General features: G+C 38.2%; 1 protein-coding gene and 1 pseudogene across 2 annotated transcripts; both read left to right on the forward strand.

Moving 5' to 3' along the window:
• The first annotated feature begins 1,561 nt into the window (after positions 1-1,561).
• LOC121938544 (small integral membrane protein 36 pseudogene) lies at positions 1,562-3,162 on the forward strand (annotated as a pseudogene).
• On the forward strand, positions 3,114-21,374 carry mmd (monocyte to macrophage differentiation-associated). Of its 2 annotated transcripts, none has more exons than XM_088069529.1 (7): positions 3,114-3,285; positions 16,673-16,754; positions 16,901-17,061; positions 17,801-17,875; positions 18,006-18,107; positions 18,901-18,970; positions 19,566-21,374. In XM_088069529.1, exons 1-7 carry the CDS (start codon positions 3,248-3,250, stop codon positions 19,764-19,766), a joined length of 729 nt encoding a protein of 242 aa, XP_087925655.1. In that variant the 5' UTR covers positions 3,114-3,247; the 3' UTR covers positions 19,767-21,374. The 2 variants fall into 2 exon arrangements, with proteins under 2 accessions (XP_087925655.1, XP_042360813.1); XM_042504879.2 differs by lacking the exon at positions 3,114-3,285 and adding an exon at positions 14,983-15,461.
• Positions 21,375-22,599: the final 1,225 nt, after the last annotated feature.

Below are 22,599 nucleotides of genomic sequence, written 5' to 3' on the forward strand. Positions count from 1 at the left end.
GGTCATCATTTTTCACTGACAGATGATTTGTCAGTGAGGTCACAGGTCACACCAAAGCCCCGCCCCATCAGCTTTCATCACGAGGCCAGAGTGGTGGTCCTTTGTGGGGGTCAGGCAGGATCAGGGTCAAGCCTTTTGCTCCTAACATCAGTTTCCTGAGCATGCAGAGGGATTACAGCCTAACATGAGCATAGGAGTGAGGTCATTCTGTGCTGTGCAGATGTAACGTGTACATCTGCTGCCCACACTCGCTGATATATACCAGGAGGCAGGAAACATCATGACTGACAGTTTGTTCTGCAGGAGATTAGTGCTTGATTTCATGCTCTCCCTGTTTATGTTATGAATACTCTTTTTGTTGGGGAATATTTAGTGTGCTTCCCTGTTGGTCCTATTCTCCTCTAGTGCAGTTGTTGGAGTTTTCATTTTTATGAGTAAAGATGCCAAAAGACAAACATTTGTGTTGCAAAAGAGTTAACCCTTGAAAGAAGATATTTTTTTCCTGGCAAAGTACTGTGGATGACACCCATAGTATACAAGCAACAGTTCAGAGACCTTTTTTTTGAGGGGAGAAACTAGAATAGGGTAAAACTTTGAACTTATGGATATCACCATGAAACCTCCCCAGCTGATTGCTTTTTTGTTTCACAATTTTCTGATTTTCTGATTCTGATTTTTCTGTTATGTTTAAATCTGAGGCTTTATCTAATCAAAAAGGCACCAACTTGCACACATTTCTGGAACAGAAATCTGAACATTGGCTTAAGCTAGGTTCAAAATTTCTGTTTCTGATGAACACTCACACGAAATTCTAATTTAATTTTGTTGACATAGTCAGGTTTACAGAGGAAATTTTGGATATAGGTTTTTTTTTTAATCAGACAATCATCAGCCATACAAAGATCCTTTTTCTCCATGTTTTTAGGAATAAAATGCTAAATACATCAGGCTATGAATGATATATGAACATAACCTCCAGCATATATATATATATATATATATATATATATATATATATATATATATATATATATATATATATATATATATATATATATATATATATATATATATATATATATATATTCCAGTTTTATTCCTATATATATATATATAGGAATAAAACTGGAACGTTTGGTGTATGATAGTGCTACTGAAGTGAAGATTAGGGCTCAGAGTTTAAGAAAAAAAAGATTTGTATGATTCTACACATTATTAGATGAAAAATAAAACACTAGGTAGAGAGAGAGAGAGAGAAAGTGAGAGAGAGAGAGAGAGAGAGAGAAAGAAAACCCTAACACATATCACCATTTTTTATGTTATATTAAACTATGCAAATGATGCATTTCTAGATAAAAATACACTTTTTGCATGCATTTCTACAGAAAAGAAACATAACAAAAACAAACACCTATGTGTGTCTGAAAGAAGCATTATGAGCACAAATAGTCCAAAATCTCAAATTCAAGCAGTACATGAGGAAACCAGAACTGTATTTCCTTAACCTGATATTCATAACTAACTTTTTCCATCTAATGCAAAGTCTCCTCTCTTTTGTGTGCACTACACAATAGAGCAATAGTTGTCGCAATCACCAACACACACACACATTAAGTGTATACACACCAAGTTTCTTTTTTTTCCCCAGCATAATTTTGTCTCAAAACATGCCGAAAATCACTGTGCAGTCTTAATCAAACATTACGCAAAAGGTAAAAAGTTTTTAAAAAGGAAGGACATGCGACGAAACGTGTTGACAATCAGATTGTCTTTATTTTTCATGCTTTATTTGCACTCTGTGTGTTACACCCCTCCCTGCCTAATGAAGTTCTTGTCTGGGTCAAAGTTCAGCCTCCAGCTCTGCTTCTTGTGGTTCTGCACTCACTGCTAATGTTGCTTATTGCTGCCCTCTGCTGTCCATCAATCTACAGTAATCTCAAATGACTGCCTCACAACAAGAAATCCAGATCACTTGTTCAGACACACGCAACTGAAGTGTCACCTCTACACAAACACACACATTTTCAGGCCTGCAGACCCACGCCACCATGGCGTGCTTTGTCATGCATCAACAGAGATTATAAACCCGAGGAGTTGCTGTCCACCATGATAATCCCGTCTCTTATTCCCTGGTAGCCTGCAAAGAGGAGTCTGACACAGAGGAAGACAAGTGCTTTAAGCTGTCCAGATTCCATGTTCAACAAAATTATGTGAAGTCATAGATTTTACAAGGAAGAGTTTTTCTCATGAAGTCTTTTGCTAGCATGTTGGCATTTTCTGAGTGGCCTTTTAGTCGCGCTGTGCGGCCTCTGTTTAGCCAGATGGCTTCCTCCGTCAATCCCCACTCACAATCAAGATTAAGATTACACCACGCACACACACACACACACACACACACACACACACACACACAAACACACTCACACATGCACACAAGATATACTCTCAAATACGTCACATACACAGTAATTAATGTCCACTTGCTAGCAGATGATATAACACAGAGTCTGTCCCAGTTGCTGAGTTACAATTGAGGCTTAAGTTATTAAAGGGAGCCATTGATCGCAGAAATTCAAGGTTGGAGGAGTGGCGCGGATTAAAGTATTTTTACCACAAAGCCACGTATCCACGGCGCTCATCTGAAACAGAGAGGTGAGAGACAGAAGTGAGGTGGATGGAGGGAGGGGGAGGACAGTAGAGAGACAGATTGAAGAGGATAGACAGGGAGATAGTCCTGCTGTCGCCAGGCTTGTTTAGTGTTTCTCGGTCTGCAGCAGCTATCCATACCTTCTACCTTCCCCTTGCTCTGAGGTGCTTGTTCTTCGAGGCCTCAGGGCCGCCCAGCATGAAGCGGGCACCATGGGCTTTCTGGAAAACTACCAGGAGATCGATCCTGTCACTTTGAATCTTTGCATCCTCATCGCCAGCTACGTTATCTTGCTCCTGGTGTTCCTGATATCGTGTATCATGTACGACTGCCGGGGCAAAGATCCCACCAAAGAATACGCCCCGGACCCGCAGCCGACTCAGTCTCCCATCAGGCTGGTGGTGATGCAGAGCTCTCCTGCCCCGGTGGCACGGTGGGACACTGCCAACATGATAACGACCTACCACGAGCCAACGCACTCGGACTTCAGAGAGAAGAAAAGCACGATGGTCTGAGTGAGAATAAGTGGACTCACCTTTGTAAATACCTGACTCTCTCTTTTTGTGCGTACATTTCTTTTTACATCTACAACCTGGAACAATGTTAGGATTGGACCTGCACAGGACCAGACTTGGAAGGTAAGGGAGAGCGTTGATGCCTTTAAGTGCTGTGTGTATGTATGTGAAATCCCTCCTTATCTCAAGGATCTCGGGTCAAAGCCTGCAGCCTGCTCTGGAGAGCACAACTGTCACAACTGATAAAGCACAAGGAATAAAGAGGGCATTGCTGTTGTGTTGTGATGACAGAAAGGCGGTAGGATTAAGGTTAGGGTTATAAAAACACAGAGAAGTGTAGTAGAGGAGAAACTACGAGGAGAGTCTTACCATCTGTGGAGATTTTAAAAGAAGCATTTTCAGAAAAACAAGTGCCTTAAAGCCGGTGAAACACTTGTCACATTTTGTTGTCTTTGGACTTTGATCGTTTTCCCCAACATGTAGATTAAACTATTATCTCTCCTTTAACTACTCTGTCGAAATCAAGGGTGCATTGCTCTTGATTGGATACCATTTAAGGATTAGTGTTCAACATTTGGTTAAGTCTGGACGGACGGTAACCTCTTGCATAACTGAAGGAAATGTGATGTGCATGGATGTGGTCATCAAAGCGGCAGACAGATGGGTGAAGGCTCTCTGATCAAGGTCCTGACCTGCAGCGTCTACATTCTAATTTTGAGATGTGTGCCTTTAATCACTCCACCCACACTACAGGAAAATGTTAACCCTTTGATCTGGCACTCAGCGCACCTGCTACAATACACGCTCAACTGTGGCCGAAAGTTTGTTCATCAGATTACCAACATCCTTACATTCCTTTGTCTCTTATATCGCTCATATCACTCAAGTGCAGATATGGTGAATCAAGTCTGTGGAAACATGCAAACAAAGTTTTGTGTAAACAAGAATGAAGCACACGATAGGTGTGTTTAGTAAGTAAACGGAGTACAGTTGACACAAAGCTACAAGGGTAGTTGTTGGGTGTACACGGCCATTCCCTTCAGGATTAACTACTTGTTTTGATCAATCTCTCCTATCATGCACTCAGTATTTATTCTTTCAATGGCCTCTGACTTCACTTCGATTATATTCGGCATCTGCTTTTATGCTCTTTCCTGCTCTGTCCAAGCAATTCTACAGGCCACTCATTGCAAAGGATCTTACGTGCAGGGTTTTGCTGTAATCAGACCGATTAGCTGTCAGAGCAGTCAGAGGGTCTGGAATCAAAGCAGGGGCTTTCATCCAAGGAGCAGATTTACTGAGTTATCTAGATAACTGCACTGAATGAAACCCCAAAGCCTGTCAAATCTGAAAGAGGAACTAAAAGAAAAAAAAAGAACCTGTCAGATTCTGCTCAATAAATAAATTAAACGGGCCTCTTGGAAAAGACCCCAATTGGAGTTTTATTTGGACAAACGTTTTCTGGAAAATAAAGCAAATGTATGGCTGGGTTAAGATGTTTTATATCATATTAATATGTGCTGTATATGTAGTAGAGTGTAGTTCATTAGCTGATAGCTGAATAAAACCCCAGCATGCTATTTACCTACATTAGGTGGCTGGCCTAGCATGCCATCACATTTCAACAAATCCTACTGCTTTTCCTTGGATGCAAGGTGTGAACTGCCCTAATCTCCCTCTGTTTGGCTAGTGGCCTGCTTTTGGCCTTTGTTGGTTAAGTTTAGGAATGAGGAGTGAGATGGTTAGAAGGTTAGGTTAGAATATCAGGGTAGAGCCAATCAGAGCCAGAGTAAGGCAGAGTAGGCCGGGTCATGCCTTGCCATCCTAGGAAACACAAATTTGCATCCTTGGCCCATCCGCTAACACTATTTACATGAGCTTCTCCTAAGTTAGTACCCCTACCAATGGCATGACTTCATCACAAATGTTTTAAACACCTGGTTAACATGATGAAAGAGTCACAGTTTGGTTAGGTTTACACAACAAAACTAATAAGTTAAGTTTGGGAAAAATAATGGTTTGGGGCAAAACAAGTGTTTCTATTATCTATGTGATATAACATCACATACATGACGTTAAGTGACATCAAGTACACAGCGTTATGTATCACTTGCATTACATCAGTCTAGGTACCTTAAAATAACTCAATGTTGACTTTTTGTTTCACACAGGACACAAACAGTGGTATCCTTGGTTAAAGTCCAGTCACATACGTAACATGTGAACCGATGCCACAGCAATGTAAAATTGTGAAGGAGTTGCGGTTGTAGGAAACAAAACTACAAGGTTAGGCAGAAAAGATCATGGTTTGGAAATGATTTGGGTTAATGTTTGTAAGGAAGTATATTACATGCATGAAGTAAATAACACTCAATTGAAATAACTCAGCATTGAGTTTTGGTCTGGGACAAAAACAACAGTTTCCTGGGTCAAAGTCCTGTATTTGTTTGACCAATCCATCCACCCTGCTTCCTAACAATTGATGGTATGTATATATATATATATATATATATATATATATATATATATATATATATATATATATATTCTTTTAATGATGTATTGGTGATAGTTTGTATTTGCCTTTATATTGGACAACATGGACAATGGTACACAGGTTAAAGAATCCATTAGTGGTATTTAGTGGTATTTTTAGCCTCTAGAGCATATTTACCTCCCAGGAACAAATGCATGAATAATACTTCAGTCTGAATCAGTGCATAAGGACAGGAGAAGCAAGAAACTGAATCTTTGTTGGTTAATAAAGACACTGTGTGGCCTAGCATCTGATTATTCAACCCACTGTGATTACAGCTCTCACTTTGAGCTGCCAACACCCACAGAAATAGATCACATAGCTCTGAGAAGTCTCACAGTGAACATGGACAGAAACCTTAAGCTGAGTGTAATCCTACTGCTTCTGAGAAATGTGCAGAAACTGGATCTTATTCATAAAAAAATCAATGGCAATCTTTGTTAAGTTTGTGAAGATAAGCCAAGAAGTTGGTAAATACATTATGTAATCCAGACAAATCATATCTTATTTGAAATGTCTCCAAATGTATTTGCATCATATATATTTATAAAGACCACAAAGTGGCTGATATTCACTTTGGATCTTTTCTCATTATATCTTCTCGCATATTTTACCATACCAAGAAGGTTACTGTAAATTATCAGTTTCACCTCCACCCAACCCTGCCTCTGGGTATCTAAACAAGCAGAGGAAACATATGATTCTCTTTATGTTTTGCAATGAAACAACAATTTCATTAAACCCTGCAAGCGAGTTAATGCAACTCAACATTCAGCAGCGTTATGGTTGGTGGAATGTATGACTAAGTACCCAAAGTCTTAATGGAATGGGGGGGCTCTACACATAGACTGTAAATGTTCAGAGCACTCCACAAACCCGTTGGTTTGTGGAGTGCTGTTTATGCTGCATCTCCACATTGGTGGAGGTTGCTGCTTGGTGTAAATGCATCTGGCTGAGTAAGTGACTGTTTATGCTGCTGGACCATCAACGTACACTGCCATGTCTTTCTCCAAGAAAGGAAAATAGAGCTTCCAAAACAGATGAAAGGGACAGAAGGCAAACTGACTTTGTGAAAAAAAATTTCAAAAGGTGCATGGAGAGACTTGGATCAAGAGAGGAAGGCCGGGAAGCCAGAGACTGTCAAGGCGCCCAGAATTTGGTGCCCCCCCCCCGATGAAAACATTAATTTAGTAAGCGCCCTCAGCACCTGCATTACTGTTGGTGAAAGACGCTTTAAACACATTGTATTCAACCTCATAAAAGCCAGATATCATACAGTGGGCCTCATTTATGAATACATTTTTTTACTTTGATAATGTTCATGAAAACATAAGAAAAAACAAAAACTGGTATAACCAATCTAATAACATATCAATTTTGTACTGCATGTCTGGACTAATGAATGTAATTCACTGATATGATGAATTAAAAGCAGTTTGATCTATTATTTATTGGCCGTTATGATCATAAGACAGTCATTTTTGGATTATTTGGGAAAATATTTCATTTATATTGCTATTATCATCATTATAATGATACATTACATACTTTTCGATGACACATGAAGGTATAAGTGCTGTAACAGTCGTTTAATGTCTGTAATATGTGGAATTTTTTTCTTAAAATGTGTTGAAATTTAAACGTCTGGAATGTTTTCACAAAATATGGGCAGCTTTTGATTTTTTCTTTGTTATGATACAGTGCCTGTGACACTGAGCATACTAGACTCAGTTTGTTAATTGCAAGATTAGTTAACTCAGGAAAAAACAAACAAAACTGCAGCAGCAAAGCTTCAGACCTAAACACACTGATACATTTTTTGAATTTCAGGTGAACATTAATGGAAAGTTGGGACATGCAAGAATAGCTTACAAATAAAAACATATTAATATTCATTTTCAATCTGAGTAGCATATTTTGTTGTTAATACTTGATTAAAAAAACAATCTTCTGTACTTTTTTTCATAATTTGCTTAGCATCCTCTGCTGAAGTAATTTTTATTTCAAGTATAGGTTAAGTTTTCCATACTGCTTTTACAGTTTTAGTCTTTATTTTGCTATATAATTAATGTGATATCAGATACATTTCCTCTGCATTCATTTGCTAACCTTACCTACTGGATGTGGACTATGGGCCATGCATTCTAGCATGAAACAGTAAACCAATTATAAAGCTGTTAAACTCCGTGTCACGCGTGTACATAAAGCCTCTTTCATTCTAAGGTCACTCCCACCTATATGTCTGCCCTGCAAGACCAGAAGAAGATGTTGTAGGCTGCTACAGCCCAGTGTGTCTCCATAGTTTGGAGTTTAAACCTGTTGAGGATTCTTATCTTTTTACAGTTCAGTCTTCTCAGTTTGAAATAATATCTGAGCAGCTGAGGGTAATAAAGTTTAAGGTACTGAAACCAGGTCAGCAGATGTCTGGTCCTGATATGACCATGAGGTTATGTCAAACATAATCATGTTTGACCTTTGACCCCTAACTTATCAGGCCGATGAGATAATGTTAGTTTCAGAAATTGATGCTGTGTTGCTGTGCTAATAGAAAATAGGCTCAATGAAAATAAAACATGTTTTTATTGTATAACATTTGTTTAAAGCTTGATTTTAGCAAGTGCATTTTGTGCACCGAGCTATGCGAGTGTATGCAATGTCAAAGTGAGCCCTAGAGGTTAACTGAGGCCTGCAGGCCACATGTAGCTATAAATGGGTATTTTAGCAAGCAAGGTTTTCTCCTTCTTTCTAAAACCTCCCATCCACACAAGCAATGCTTTTTAAAAAAAAACCACCCAAAAGAAAATGTAAAATTGCAATTGAAGCGAAGTTGTCCATTTGCAGTCTTAAATAAATTCACAAACTGCGGTTCTAATATAACAAAACTTGCTTTTTCACATTATCTTTCTTGGTTTGCTTTTGTTTGTGAATGCAGAAGTAGACAAGTCATCCAGTTCTTCCGCTGACTGCTTTAATGGCTTTTTCTTTGTCAGTGTTATATTATCAGTGTTTTTTGGGTGTTTGTACAATCAGTAAGAGTTAAGGGTTTTGAAAGCAGGGAGAATGACCCAACTGCAGATGCAGTAAAAGGTAAAGGCACTTTTCATGAAACAATGGTCAAAGTTCAGGATCAGCATCTACAGGACAGTTGGACAAACGCAAGAATGTGAGGCAGACAGCAGGGAAAGACTATTGCAGCAGGCAGACAACATGCCAAGCAATATGTGCTGAGGCTTGATGAGGGACAGGTGTGGCTTGATGAGGGAGCGAGGGACAGGTGTGCATGGAGGGGCAGGGTGAGGAGGGGACTGGTGGACAGCTGGGTCTAGAAAGTTTGATAAATATATGGATGTAAGGTTGGGATTAGAAAAAGTCCCATGTTTACAACTTGGAAGTGGACAACCGAGAGCCATTGTATAATTAAAGAGTTGTCTTTATGAGGGTTCAAAATACTGTACCAGGTCAATAAAGAACTTAATTCATTGGATCAGTGTTTATGGTATACCCACACAGAGCTCTTCTGAGGACTGACATGCATACACTCCATTGGATTAACACAATCCTCCCATAGACCTTTTCAGACTTGACATAATCATTTTAATGGGTCCCTTTGTATTTCCTGTTAGAATGTTTTGCAGTATGTGTGAATTACATCAGCTGACAGTCCAGTGAAACAGTCTGTGAGCTTTGCTGCACTTGTACAGGCAGAGACATACTGTACCTCCTTCATTGCTCATATTGGTTCATGGAGTTTGGTAACATCACATATTTTCATTAACATTTATGGATAATTTCTTTTTCTGTTGAATTTCTGAGTTAAGTTGACCTTACTATCTCAAAACCACCAGTCATACTTAATGTTAAAACCAAATTTATGCAAAAAAAAGTTTATTATCAAATGGATTGTTCCCAAATGTTTGCACACTTTGTGCAACGATACATACTAGGTAAGGGCAGATGCAGTGCGTACTGAGAAAAAAGAAAGGGCATGTAATTCAGACTACAGCATGTGTTGTTCAAAACTTCTTAGTAGGATTGGAATATTTTTGATCCAAAAATTAGGGATTATCCTGATCCCAGCAGAAGGATGGATTCAGGGAGGATTTTAGGAACAAAATACAATAAAACTAACTTTTGGTCATATATATATATGTAAAGATATATTTATTTATATTTTGCACATGATTTTTTTAACCATTACAGTGATGAAGTTGACTTTAGACAAAAAATTTGAACTTTCAATTTATACTCTCAATTTTTCTGTAATCTTGAAAAGTTTGTATCTGGATCAGGGATGGAATAATGGATCGCATCGCAAAAAATTGAATTTCCAAATGTGGATCATTCTGATTTAGATTAAACTTTATACTTTATAGGTTTATACTTAACCTATGCTGATATGCACAGAAAAGATTGGACTGTGGCTTTCTTTTGGAAATCCAGAGGTGAAATCCAGAGCCTTACATTAAATGTCATGCATACCTACACAGGTGTTTTCTGGCAAATTAGACCAAAGTGCAGTTTGAGGTCGGGCGGATCCAGGCAGGGACTTATGCGATATCACTAAAGCTCCTTTACTAATAAAGGTACAGTCACTCTGCCAAAATGTAAAGGTCCTCTGAGAGCGGTGCAGTTAGTTGTAACAAACAGAATGATGGCACATTGAAAGAATAATGAAGTCTTTCTTTCAAAACAATGTGTCTGATTGTTTTTATTGACTGATGTATCAAACAAAGTTGACTTCAGCTCTAAAAGTATATGAAGGCGATGCCCAGAAAATCACACTGAAACATGAAACACATGCTTTAAGTCGGCCCTCATACCAGCATCAGTCAAAGTGAATAAGGGTGTGACTGCTAGGATGATACATAGTTAATCCATCCCGCCCTAACATGCAACAAAAAAGTGGCAGGACTTGTTTACAGGTCTTGAGGAGTTGTACTGCTGATGTGTAGCCTTCATGTAGTAAGTCTTTTGAGATCCAGAGGGTGTGAAGGGTGTGAAGTCTGGTAAATGTCCTCAAGCATGTCACTTGAGTTAGCTGGGGCTAAAGACTACAAGTAAGAAAATGAAACACAATCGGGTAAGTAATTAAGAGTAAGAATATTCTTGGAGTAAGAAAAAAGTGACCTCTGTAGCACACTGCCCTCTGCATGCTAGAGGCTCCAGAATACAGTAGCTGCTACTAGCATAATCTCTCACCCAGCTGTTGGCGGTCAAGTTGCAATATGGGTAATGTAGGCGTCAAGTTTAAGTAAGGAAACCCCCCAAATGGCATCATGTCATTTGCACAAGCTGCTTATTATAACCAATATTGACATATTTAGGCAGTGATCTCTAGTGGCTGCAGGAATTATGATGGGAGCAAAGGAGGAAGTCAGTCTAAGTAGCATAAAGAGCAACAAAGTCAGTGTTCAGGTCGTGGATTGGTCAAACAAACAAAGGACTGTGACACAGGAACACTCCTGTGTCCCATGTGAAACAAAAAGTCACCGTCAAGTTAGTTTTGGATTGTGTTAGCTGACATGATGTAACATAACATTGTGTAAGTGATGTCAGTTAACATGATGTTGTGTATGTGACATGACTCTTACCCATGACCTCTGATTGTGTCCTGTGTGAATAAAATGGTAAATGTTGAGTTATTTTAAGTTACGTAAACTGACGTGATTTAACACAATGACACGGGAGACTGTTGTTCATGTCCTGTGTGAAACACAAAGCCATTATTTGAGTTATTTTAAGTTACGTTAACAGACTTCATCTAATGTAACAATACGTAAATGACATCAGTTCAGCTACTGTTAACATACATGACAGGACTTTGACCCAGGAGACCTATGTTTGTGTCCTGTGTGAGAGAAAGGGTCAATATTGAGCTATTTTAAGTGACATAAACCAACATGATCTCACACACTGATATGTACATGACATCAGTTAACATAATGCTACGTATGTGACAGGACTGTGACCCAGAGGACCATTGCTTGTGTCCTGTGTAAAAAAAGTCAGCGTTGACCTATTTTATGTTACCTTAACTGACATGACACAACTGTACGTAACATTATGTATATGATGTTAGTTAAGCTAATATTACGTACCTGACAAACATATTTATTTCAACCCAAACCATAATCTTTTCCTAAACTGAACCAAAAGGTTTTGTTGCATAATCCTTACCACAACTTAAACCATGTTTTTTTTTTAATTTTATTTTTGTATTGATCTTTTACCGCAGGTAGGGGTGCTCAGGGCAGGAGAGCTCTTGTGGGTTGTGTTCGAGGGTAGAAACAAACAACCTATGTGGTGGTAAACAGTCCATCATGGTAAACAGTCATCAATGTTATTGTAGTGCCATGTTAAATCAGTTAAGTACTTTTTGAGATCAATCTTTGCATATGCAAATACTCCTGTGAGTAGTTATAATCTGACAAAAATGAATGAAAACACCTGTGTGGTTGGACCATGATGTATAACCAGCTTCCAATTTTTGGTTCTAAAAACATTCTAAGAATGGTACAATGCAATGTTTTGGTAATGTTTTCAGTGGCAAGTGTTCCTCTGGGTAACATTTTCGATAAACATCATCAAAATATTAAAGATGTTTATTATTTCTTTAATTATTTTTCAAAATGTTGAGAAATCTTAGGCCTTAATAACATCCTGAAAACATTTTCTGAATGTTACTTTTAAAAATGATCTGCCTTTGTTCTCATGTAACACTGTCACATTTTTTTTTTTTAATAAAAGAACATTCTATGACCTGTCACCACTCAGCATCATCAAATCATCCTCAGAATGATGCAGTTAAAATGTTACGTCTTCTTTAACATTTAACCTTTACATTATTTGGAATGATAAACATCATTAAATGTTATTTGAACATTTGATTGAAATGTTTTCCTTAAAACATTATTACATCTTGTCGGTAACATTAGCCTATGTTGTGAAAACGTTCCTTTCTATCTGGGCAAAGGCTTTTACTGTATTCAACTCTAACTCTAGCTCTTTTAAGTATTGCTGATTCTTAGTGTCTTAAATGCAGCTGTGTGTCACAAATGCATCTTTCAGTCAAATCATTGCTCTCAACTGCACAACTTAGGAGCATAAACAGACAGGAGTGAGTGTAAATGGATACAGCTACTGATGTGATGTGAGAGTACGGGTTAAACACCAGAGAAACTCCATCCACCACCAAGCAGAAGATGTAGCCAGTCCGAGTCAGACATTGACAGGGATTGTTTACGGCCAGGACAGAAAGATATCCTGAGCCTCTGTGACATGCTGGCAACCTGCAGCTCTCAGGTCTGTATCACATTAGAGGTGTTAGTAAAACAGCATGGGGAAAGAGCAGCAGACAACAGCCAGAAACAAGGAGACACTGTCCCCTGACATATGGCCTCTGGCATTCCCCCGTTGTCTGTGCTAATGTCCTTTTTAAAAGCCAAACAATGACAATGAGCTCTCTCTTTGTCTGGATCGATCCCATTCTCTGCTCACACTGGTACAGTAACTGCTACGTGTACCATAAAAGCCCAGATACCTTTATGTATAGGCTGGTATATCATTGTTGCTTAGTGTCTATAGAATAAACATTTGTAGGCAAAAACAAAGGGTTCAACTGGTTCCTTTCCTGTTGTGCACAGCGATACCCGCAGCAATTGAGTGTACAGCATGAACTTCATTAAGCCCGGGGATTGCACTTTGGTCTTACGTAAACCCTCTGTTATATCTAAGAGTCACTGATCAAGTTACAGCCCTGTTATGTAACTGAGCTGTTACAGCGTGACACTGCTTGTGCAGTTCACCGTCTGACTGTGTCACTTTGTCTGCTGCAACATCACGCCCAGATTGTTGTCATCACTCTTGCTGGATCACCAGATTTATACATTTACATATTCCACGATACCCACTGCAGGGACCTGTCTCTACAATAAAATCTGTCAAATGGTTAAGTTTTAAACATATTAAAGGTAAAAAAGCAATTGTTAGTTTCAGTTCATGATGAGTGTACACTGCTGACACAATCACTGTCTGTCTATGTTGCATCCTCAATCAGAGAGGAACGTCTTATGTAATGTGTGTGCTTGACAAAACATATTTGTTTAATAGAACTCGCTGTATGATAATGTAAGCTTCAACATTTGAAAAAAAGTGGCAGGATTATCAGATCTCAATTTAATTGAGTTAAGACCATATTAAACGCCCAAAGACAGGTAAAAGATTCTTTAAGAAGGAACCTGGTTTACAACATGAACATGCAGTAGATGGTTAATTTATAGCCTATAACTGTATTATGGCAAGGACTTATTCTCAAGTCTTATCATTGTTCCCATAATTTTTCACCAACTTTGCGAATTTTGGTGTTGCTGACCATAAAGCTGCAAATAGCTGTTTATAATTTCCATTTTCATGTGATAGATATTTTTTTGAATTTGTTTAGTTCAACATAAAGTTCACAAACTGGAATACCTCTGTTCTTGCTATGCAGTGTTTGTCTAAATCGATCTTTTGACCTCTGTTCAAATATTATCGTCAACTAGGGGTGCAATGATATACTGTTATTAACAATAATTGCAATATTTTTTTTAAAAAATTACATCATGTTGAAAATACACATTTGATAATAGCATGTAAATAATCTGATTTCGCTATGTTTGCCTTTTCACCATTTATTGGGTGTTATTGCTCTATTAGTATGCTTTTTTGCAGTTATATTTACAGTCTCTCTTGTCACCTGCCTACATATGTAATTTTGACCGCAATTCAGTCGCCAAAAAGAAAAAAAATGCACAATAAAGAAAATTTTAATTTAATTTTACTGATGGCATTATTAATTTATTTTTCAAAATTTCTATAGATATTGTTATTAGACCGTTTTAGTGGACTCTTTTGATCACAATAATTGTGTAGTGAAAATCTGACATTTTGCCAGTCCTACTGTGGACGATCAAATCAAACTGCATTTCACAATTTCACAATTTGGGGGGGGCTGAACATCACGACACACAGACACCACTTCCCACAACACAAAAAAGTAAAGTGAAATCAGGGAAAACTGAGTATAAGCAAACTAAGTCTCAGTGTTTCTATGTTTAGGCAATTTATCTGTCTACGTGTTTATTTGTTACTTTCCCATAAACACTCTCAATCTTAATATATTCATTTCAGTATGTGACTGTCACGCTCCTCTGCACGACACCGCCTACCTAACATCTAATTGGCCCCTTTGCCGGTCATCTCGCTGCTCATTGGCTCAACCCGCTATCACTCAACATCTCCCCACTGGTTGGGCGGCCGGGCACAAAAAGAAATCATATTTTGTGTTGAACGGCTCAGCGGGGGGAGCTGCCTGTCATTGACCGGCGGAGCTGCTTGCTTGCGGGGGTCTTTTTGGTTTTTTTCCCGGCTGCCGCTCGGTGCTTATGGATATCTCTAGCTTAAAAAAGAGGCAGTGAGCCAGTATTTGTTACAGAATGGTATTAAGAAAAAGACTAAAATGGTGCCTTTGTAGTAGGAGTATTGATGCTGCCGGTGCCTTGTAGCTGTAGTGAAAGTTAGCTAATGAGTAGCATAAGGTTAGCCGAATAGCTAATGCTAGGCCTTCCGTTTCCTTTGGTTTGTCAGGACAGCATATTGTTTTGTTATTCCCTTTGTAAAGCAGGGCACTGTTGCTCTTTTGTTTGCTAGCGTTTGCTGATTTTTTTTTCTTTGCTTCCTGTGGTGGATAAGGCACTGAAATGAAGAGAGTGAACAGCTTCCAGAGGTTTGTGAAATCTAAAAATCTCACTGTTAAAATGATGTTTGGGCTGTCAGACCAGGGTTGCTGTTCATACTTGCCCACATTAATGCCAGTTTTTTGACGTTACCTCAGTTTTCACGTCCGCTAGCAAAAACCTGTTTTACTTAATGCTGGAGTGACAGGATTGTTAAAGTTGCATTGTGTGTCTGCTAACAGTTATTACATATGAACAAAGAAAAAAAAGTGAATACAGACAGAGATAGGTAAAGTCGAATCAAGCACGTTATATTCAGAGTTCCTTATAGAAAATTAATCGGCAACAAGTTTGATAATTAGTAATAAGTCATTTTTAAAGGGAAAGTGCAGCTTATTTTCTGATATCTGAAAAGCTGGCATCTATAATTTTGGGAAATTGTGGAAACTGAGTTTTCATTTCTAAATCATGCAATTACAAAATCAAATGATAATGGCAATTTTATTATTAACCAGTATAAGAAGTTACAAGCAATGAGTAAAGAAATTACCTGAAATTTAGCAAAAAAAAAAACAAAACCCCAAAAAACAGCTAAACAAAACAAAAACAATGTGTTAATGTCTAAAATAGTTAATAGTTACTTAATAGTAAACCGTTTTCTGGCCACATTCTTGTCATCTTTTCCTAATTTCTTACAATTTGTGGGATATCTCTTGCCTCGTTGCTCATTGCCTTTTTAGCCATGTATGTTTTCATACAAATGAATACAAATGAATGTACTCATTTGAATACAAACCAATTTGCTCAGATTTCAAAAGTTTAAATGCATGTGAAAGGCGTCTGAATGGAGCGCAAGAAAACTGATGCTCCACGTTTCAAAGGGTTACCTTGCATGCAGTCAGACACAACGTATTATTACAAGGCTCTACCTTTGTGTATAATTAATGTCGAGGAAAGCAAAATAGTCTATTATTTATTATCTGTTGTTTTACTTCTTATCTGCTCTCTTGAGTGATCTTATGTTGTTTGATTTTTTTCGATTAATGTGACTTGGCTGCTCTATCACGTGTTATCACCCAACTGTTATCTGCTGCTAAGCACCGTGATATAGTCAACATCCTTAAATCAACATTTTAGTCATTCACTTCTCTTTCGATTTGGACAGAATCAGAACTGTAGATTGGTAAAAGAGTTGACACAGTGCTGATTCAGCTCTCTATTGTTGTTTATTTCTTGTTCTGTGTATTTGTGTGTGTTCCAGGTTCATGAACAGACGGGCCTCTGCTAACTGCCGCTATCAGCCCACCTGCTATGAGCATGCTGCAAACTGCTACACCCATGCAGTGAGTGGCTGGAATTAATCATTTTTTAATGTAGATGACTTAATCGCAAATCCAATCTCATTATCGTTCTATAAATATTACAGTAACTTGGCATATCTAGAAACTGATGTGTATGTTGTTTTAATGGTTTCATCCCATCTCTGTAGCTCCTCATCGTGCCAGCCTTTGTGGGCATGGCGTTTCTGCATCGTCTGTCCGACAACGGCTGGGAGAGGATCACCGCCTGGGTGTACGGCATGGGCCTGTGTGCCCTCTTCCTGGTCTCCACTGTGTTTCATATCATCACCTGGAAGAAAAGCCACATGAGGTGAGGAAGAGTGCAACCACCGTGTTGACTGACATAAAAAAACACATATATAATGCACGAAGACACAGACAAAAGAGCCATTCACTCCTTCTGTAATATTTAGAGTAAAAGCAATGATACAGTGCAGCTGCATTGTAATTCAGAGTTTTGGAAGTTGAATGTCTGCGTCATGTCTGGGTATAAAGACACTTCTATGGCTCTTTTGGTTTCAAGTTTCTTTTAAATGATGAAGTGTTTACTGCATAATTGGCTGCCATATTTTGGCGTTTTGTGGAGCAGAAACCCCGGGAGTTTGTATTTGTTCAAGAGTAAAAGAGTATGAATGCTTCTTGGATTATTGCCTGTACAAAACAGTTTTTTTCAGCACCTTGTTTTTAAAACACAAATATCCTTTTTTCATTTACCAAAAGAAGACAGAGCTCCCAAATGTTACATTTTGTCTAAACATAAACAGAAAAAAAATAAATGAAATTCAGTTCAAAATTGGCTGATTTAAAATGGAACAAAACAACATACAGCATTGATACTCAGCCATACTGACAACATATGTGCTTTACTTGCTGCCAAGTCAAAACTTCTGCTCTGAAGAAAAAGCCTATTTTTGATTACTCCCTCTGTGGAAACATGATGTCACTTCCTCTAAAGTGTCGGGTTTTCCCTGTAAGAACATGCAAATAATGTTCCTGCTTGTGTGTGACCGTGAGTAAATAAGAAGTGACCTGTTTGTTGTTTGTTTTAGGTCTATGGAACATTGTTTCCACATGTGCGACAGAGTGGTCATTTATTTCTTCATTGCTGCCTCCTACACACCTTGGTGAGTGTCATACAGAGCTATATATATATATATATATATATATATATATATATATACACATATATAAGGATGGTGATTTTGTAAATGGAGGTTTCATTTAGTTGCATGTTTTTCTTCTGTTTGTACTCAGGTTGAACCTACGTGAGTTGGGCCCACTAGCTGCACACATGCGCTGGTTTGTGTGGCTCATGGCTGCTGCTGGAACCATATATGTCTTCAATTATCATGAAAAGTGAGTTAAATGTAGTGGTGGATCACCAAGTGGTTGTGTTTGTGTGTGATAAATGTCTTCCTTTTTTTTAACATTTTGGTCACAAAAAAATAAATAAAATGGATCACTTTTTAAGAGAATTTGCCAAAAACGTGTGGGTTCTAACCCCTTAAAAGTAATTTTTTGCAGTGCGACTTCAGGCTGACCCGTCCACCGTCATTGGAATTCATGCGACTTTTACGTCACTTTAGTCCAAGACCGTGACCAGATCAGACTGGAATCTGATACTGGCCACGTTAAAAAAATAATGTGAACAGCCAAACATAAATGTAATGGTCTTAAATTCAGTGGCTTCTGTAAGCACATCTCTTAGACTGTGAGTTTTAGTTATAGTTTACTTATGAGAAGATCGGATTTATTCAGATGTAGCAGATAATTTTAACCGTCATGACAGGTTTGGCAAGTTTTATCAGTGCTTCATTTGATTGTTTGTGCTCGGTCACAATAATGAGCTCTTCCTGGGTGTTGAAACCTTTTATGCCCTGAGTGTTGCCAGGTGCATCAAGTTATCACAACAACGACAACTTTGGCTGCTAAGAAAAGGTCTGAAGGTCTTAAATCACTTAAATTATTTTTTGCTCAGATATATTTTTAAGCAGATGATAGCAGATATGTTTTCAAACTTATATCAAGATTTGTTGCTCTTCAGGTTTGTTAACACCCCTCTCTTCTCCTGTCTTGCTTGTGCCTGATATTTGCTTGAATTTGCATCTGTTTACTTGTTAGTAACCATGCTGTATTTGATTCTTTCCAGGTATAAACTTGTTGAGCTGGCCTTCTATTTGATGATGGGTTTTTTCCCCGCATCAGTCGTGACATCAATGGTAAAGTTACCATTTCTTTATATATTAACAGTCACATACAGATTATTAGCATGTCTCAAATCATCACACCCAACAGGATGCTCCTGCAGCAGGGTGGAGTAGTTAAAAATGTGTTCTAGAAAGGGAGGATTAGTTTAATTAAAAGGCGTATTGTGATCCAGTCAGAGTTTGATCAGCACATGGTGGCATTAAATCTGGAACAAATACGGCATTTTAAGAGCTGTGCAAAGTGCAAATATTGTTCTACAAGGTTTGGCACAAATTATAATGCTTGATAACATGCTGTTGCCATTTACCAAGCTTTAATATTTCATATTTTCATTTCTGCTGCCCTCCTGTGGTTTCAATGAATATAGCAGCACCCTGATATCCCATTCCTGTTGTTGAGTGAAAACTACCATCTTTCCAAATGCTGTGCTCATTTGGCAACTATTTTACAGACAAAAATGACTTAATGCATGTGCACAATAGATATTAAACTGAATATTTTCGGCTTTTGGCTTTATCAGTCCCTCACTTAGGCCATTTTACCATGTCAACACACTACACTCGCTCCACATGACATTTCTTATTTCTTCCCTCTTATTGCGTGCAGAACAACACAGACGGCCTTCAGGAGCTGGCCTGCGGCGGACTCATCTACTGCCTCGGTGTGTTTTTCTTCAAGAGCGACGGCGTCATCCCCTTCGCCCACGCTATCTGGCACGTGTTTGTGGCGCTGGCCGCGGCCGTGCACTACTACGCCATCTGGAAATACCTCTACAGGGCCCCCAGCGCAGACACCCTCCAGTCATGACCAAAGCCGGGGCTGGACGCCGGCACCTTCTCCCCCTGCACGCTTCTGAGCAGAAGCGCCTGCACACGGACTTCCCTCAACTGCCCGCTGAAGCTGCAACGACAGCCGTGAAGTTTACGAAAATAATGACCAGGAATTGTTTACTGTTTTCTAACGTGGAGAACAGATTTTTCAGCGTCTCACTTGCGAACAAAAGCTACTTTCAAAGCTGTTTTGTACAACTTCAGTCTAAAAAAAACATAACAAGGGGAGTGAATTTTGACTTTTTACATGAACCTGGGCACATTCATGAGTATTTGAGAAATTTGATAGCAGTCTTTTGTATTATTGATGTGAGTACATTCCACATTGGGGCCATTTGAGTGTCAAAACCTGGAGATTCATTCATATCAGCTGGTTATTTAAACACTGGGGATATGGAGTGAGGTTTTCAGCTCAGTAGCTGGGCTGGGTATCACTTTAACCAAAAGAATATTTTTTTCATACTTTGCTTCTGAGAAAACATGTTTTTCTAAAAAAATGTTTCTGTTTGATTTAAAAAAACAAAAGGCAACCAAAGTTTGGAAATCTAAACACAAGCCGTTGTACAAGACAGTACAAATTTTGGCAAAACGCAATTTAAAGCAGGAACTATTTGATGGAAAAATGAATACAGTAAAGCATAAATCTGACCAGATATTTGATGCCAACTTTTGATACTAAAAAAAAGTATTGAAGTTTTTTGCCCAGCCTTTGTCAGTCGTTAATACAGACTGGAAGTGTTTTAAGTGTGCTCGGTTTTGTGCTGCTGGTGCATTTTCAAGTCAAGTCAGGAAGGAAAATGACCAAAAAAAGCTTTCGATGGACATTTGGTCATTTGTTTTCCTATTATCTTTTTCACAGTGATTACTATAAACCCATCTGATCCACATTCACACTTTTTTGACTGTTGCATATTTGGTTTCTGATCGCTATCCAAATGCAGTCCTCAGGTTTCAGCATCCACAGTTTCTCCTGTAAGTGTTTAGCGCCCCCTGCTGATGGGCTGATGTAAGGAGATGAAACGGATGGATTTTGTTAATGAGCCAAATGAGAGAAAAATCAGTTCAGGTAATAGGAAGAGACAGATTCTTTTTTTCAATTTTGTTATTACTGTGAATAGTGTGCAGTAGAGTGTGTGTATGCACGACCTTTGTACTGTAGTCCAGTATTGCCGTTCTGCTGATTCTCTCTCTTTTTGATTTGCACCACTAGGACGAACAGTGTTTTTCTGTCTGTGTTCTGAAGCGGGTTTGATCAGTGGAGAAACCTCATGTTCATGTTTTGTAAATTTGCTTAATGGCTCCACATTCCTAACATTTCTCGTTGCTTCTTTCCTCTTAGTGATGTACGGAGCTGAATGATCGCATATTTCTTAATTGTTGAAATGACTTCCTTAACCACTGTGTTTTGTAATGTTTATATTCTGTTGTTTGTTCCGATGATGACATGATCCTGGCCTTGGCAGGGAAAAAAAACTGCTTCTTGTCTGTTCCATTGGCTGTTAATGGTGCTGCATATACATGAATGCTCCTCCATTCGGAATATCACCTTTCTAATGTGACAATAAAAAAAATGATAATGCCCCAACGTCTGAGCCTCCAAAAAAGACCCTCATTCATAATGAGCACCCAGAGGCTTGCTTTTCAATTCTGTTTGCACTGACTTACCTTTTTTTAAAACTGCATTTGGAAAGATAATATCTAAAACCCACAAAGAGATGTCTTGTCCAAATGTAATGTAGCTGCTGCATTGAGCACTGATAGGTTAGCGCTGAAGAAACAATAACAATAATTACATGACTATCATACCAAAGCCATACATTTTATAAATACCTGACATTAAGGACTATTTTAAATTGTTTGTTTTTCTATTTTGCAAGATTCAGACCAAACACTCACTGCCAATTTTATGACTTGACACTTTAAAATGCTATGTGTTTGAGATGTATTTTGGTCAGATAATGAAAAAAACTTCTCTTTCATTTAGTTGGCCTTTCATTTAATTTGTTGTCTATATTAATCCCCTGAAACCTAAGGAAATTTGCTTGATTTCATTCAAAAACATAAGCAACAAAAAATGACCCAAAAAACAGCAAAAAAGGAGGAAAAAGCACAAGAACATTACATGAATATTAGTGTAAAAAAGACAAAGAAATTAAAAAACAAACAAGGAAATGCCTCTAAAGGGTATTAGAAATTATATATATTTTTAACATTTAAAATATGTAAATGTGAGTTTTTCCCTCACTTTTTTTTTTTTTCCCTAAACATTTTCCCTAGTTTTTCTTTTTTCTTTTTTAAGTAAATAACTCTAAATCTAATCATTTCTTCCAATTTGTGGAACATTTCTCACAGAGTTGCTTAGGGCCTTTTTTCCTCCTCATGTCTTTGAAAGTCACAACAATCAATCACAGCAATGTGTTCAGGGTTGAAGGGTTTAAATACTTGTTAAAGGAGTCTGAAAGCATCACAGGAAAAGAGATGTCACTCCGGTATTCAAATGGTTAAAGGGCTAAAATGATCCCTCTCTATGGTGGAAACATTGATAAGAAAGCATTAGCTACACAGATCCTTTTTCAGGCTCTTTGGTAACTCAGAAAAACATCTCCAGAAGGATATTTTAGGGTGGAAAAATTCCCTATGAGTCTTTGGTTTTGGGGTTTGTGAAGATTTGATTTGAACCTTTAATAAGTTAACAGGACTTGAATCTAACCAGGCACTCAATGCAAACTTTGTAGCAAGGGCGTATGTCTCCTTTCAACATCAAGAGGAGAAGAGAAACTTTTAAGCATTAAACAATTAACTGCATCCTG

Source organism: Plectropomus leopardus, chromosome 18, assembly GCF_026936395.1.
Source record: "Plectropomus leopardus strain MGB_pleo_1.0 chromosome 18, ASM2693639v1, whole genome shotgun sequence".
NCBI classification, from domain to species: domain Eukaryota; kingdom Metazoa; phylum Chordata; class Actinopteri; order Perciformes; family Serranidae; genus Plectropomus; species Plectropomus leopardus.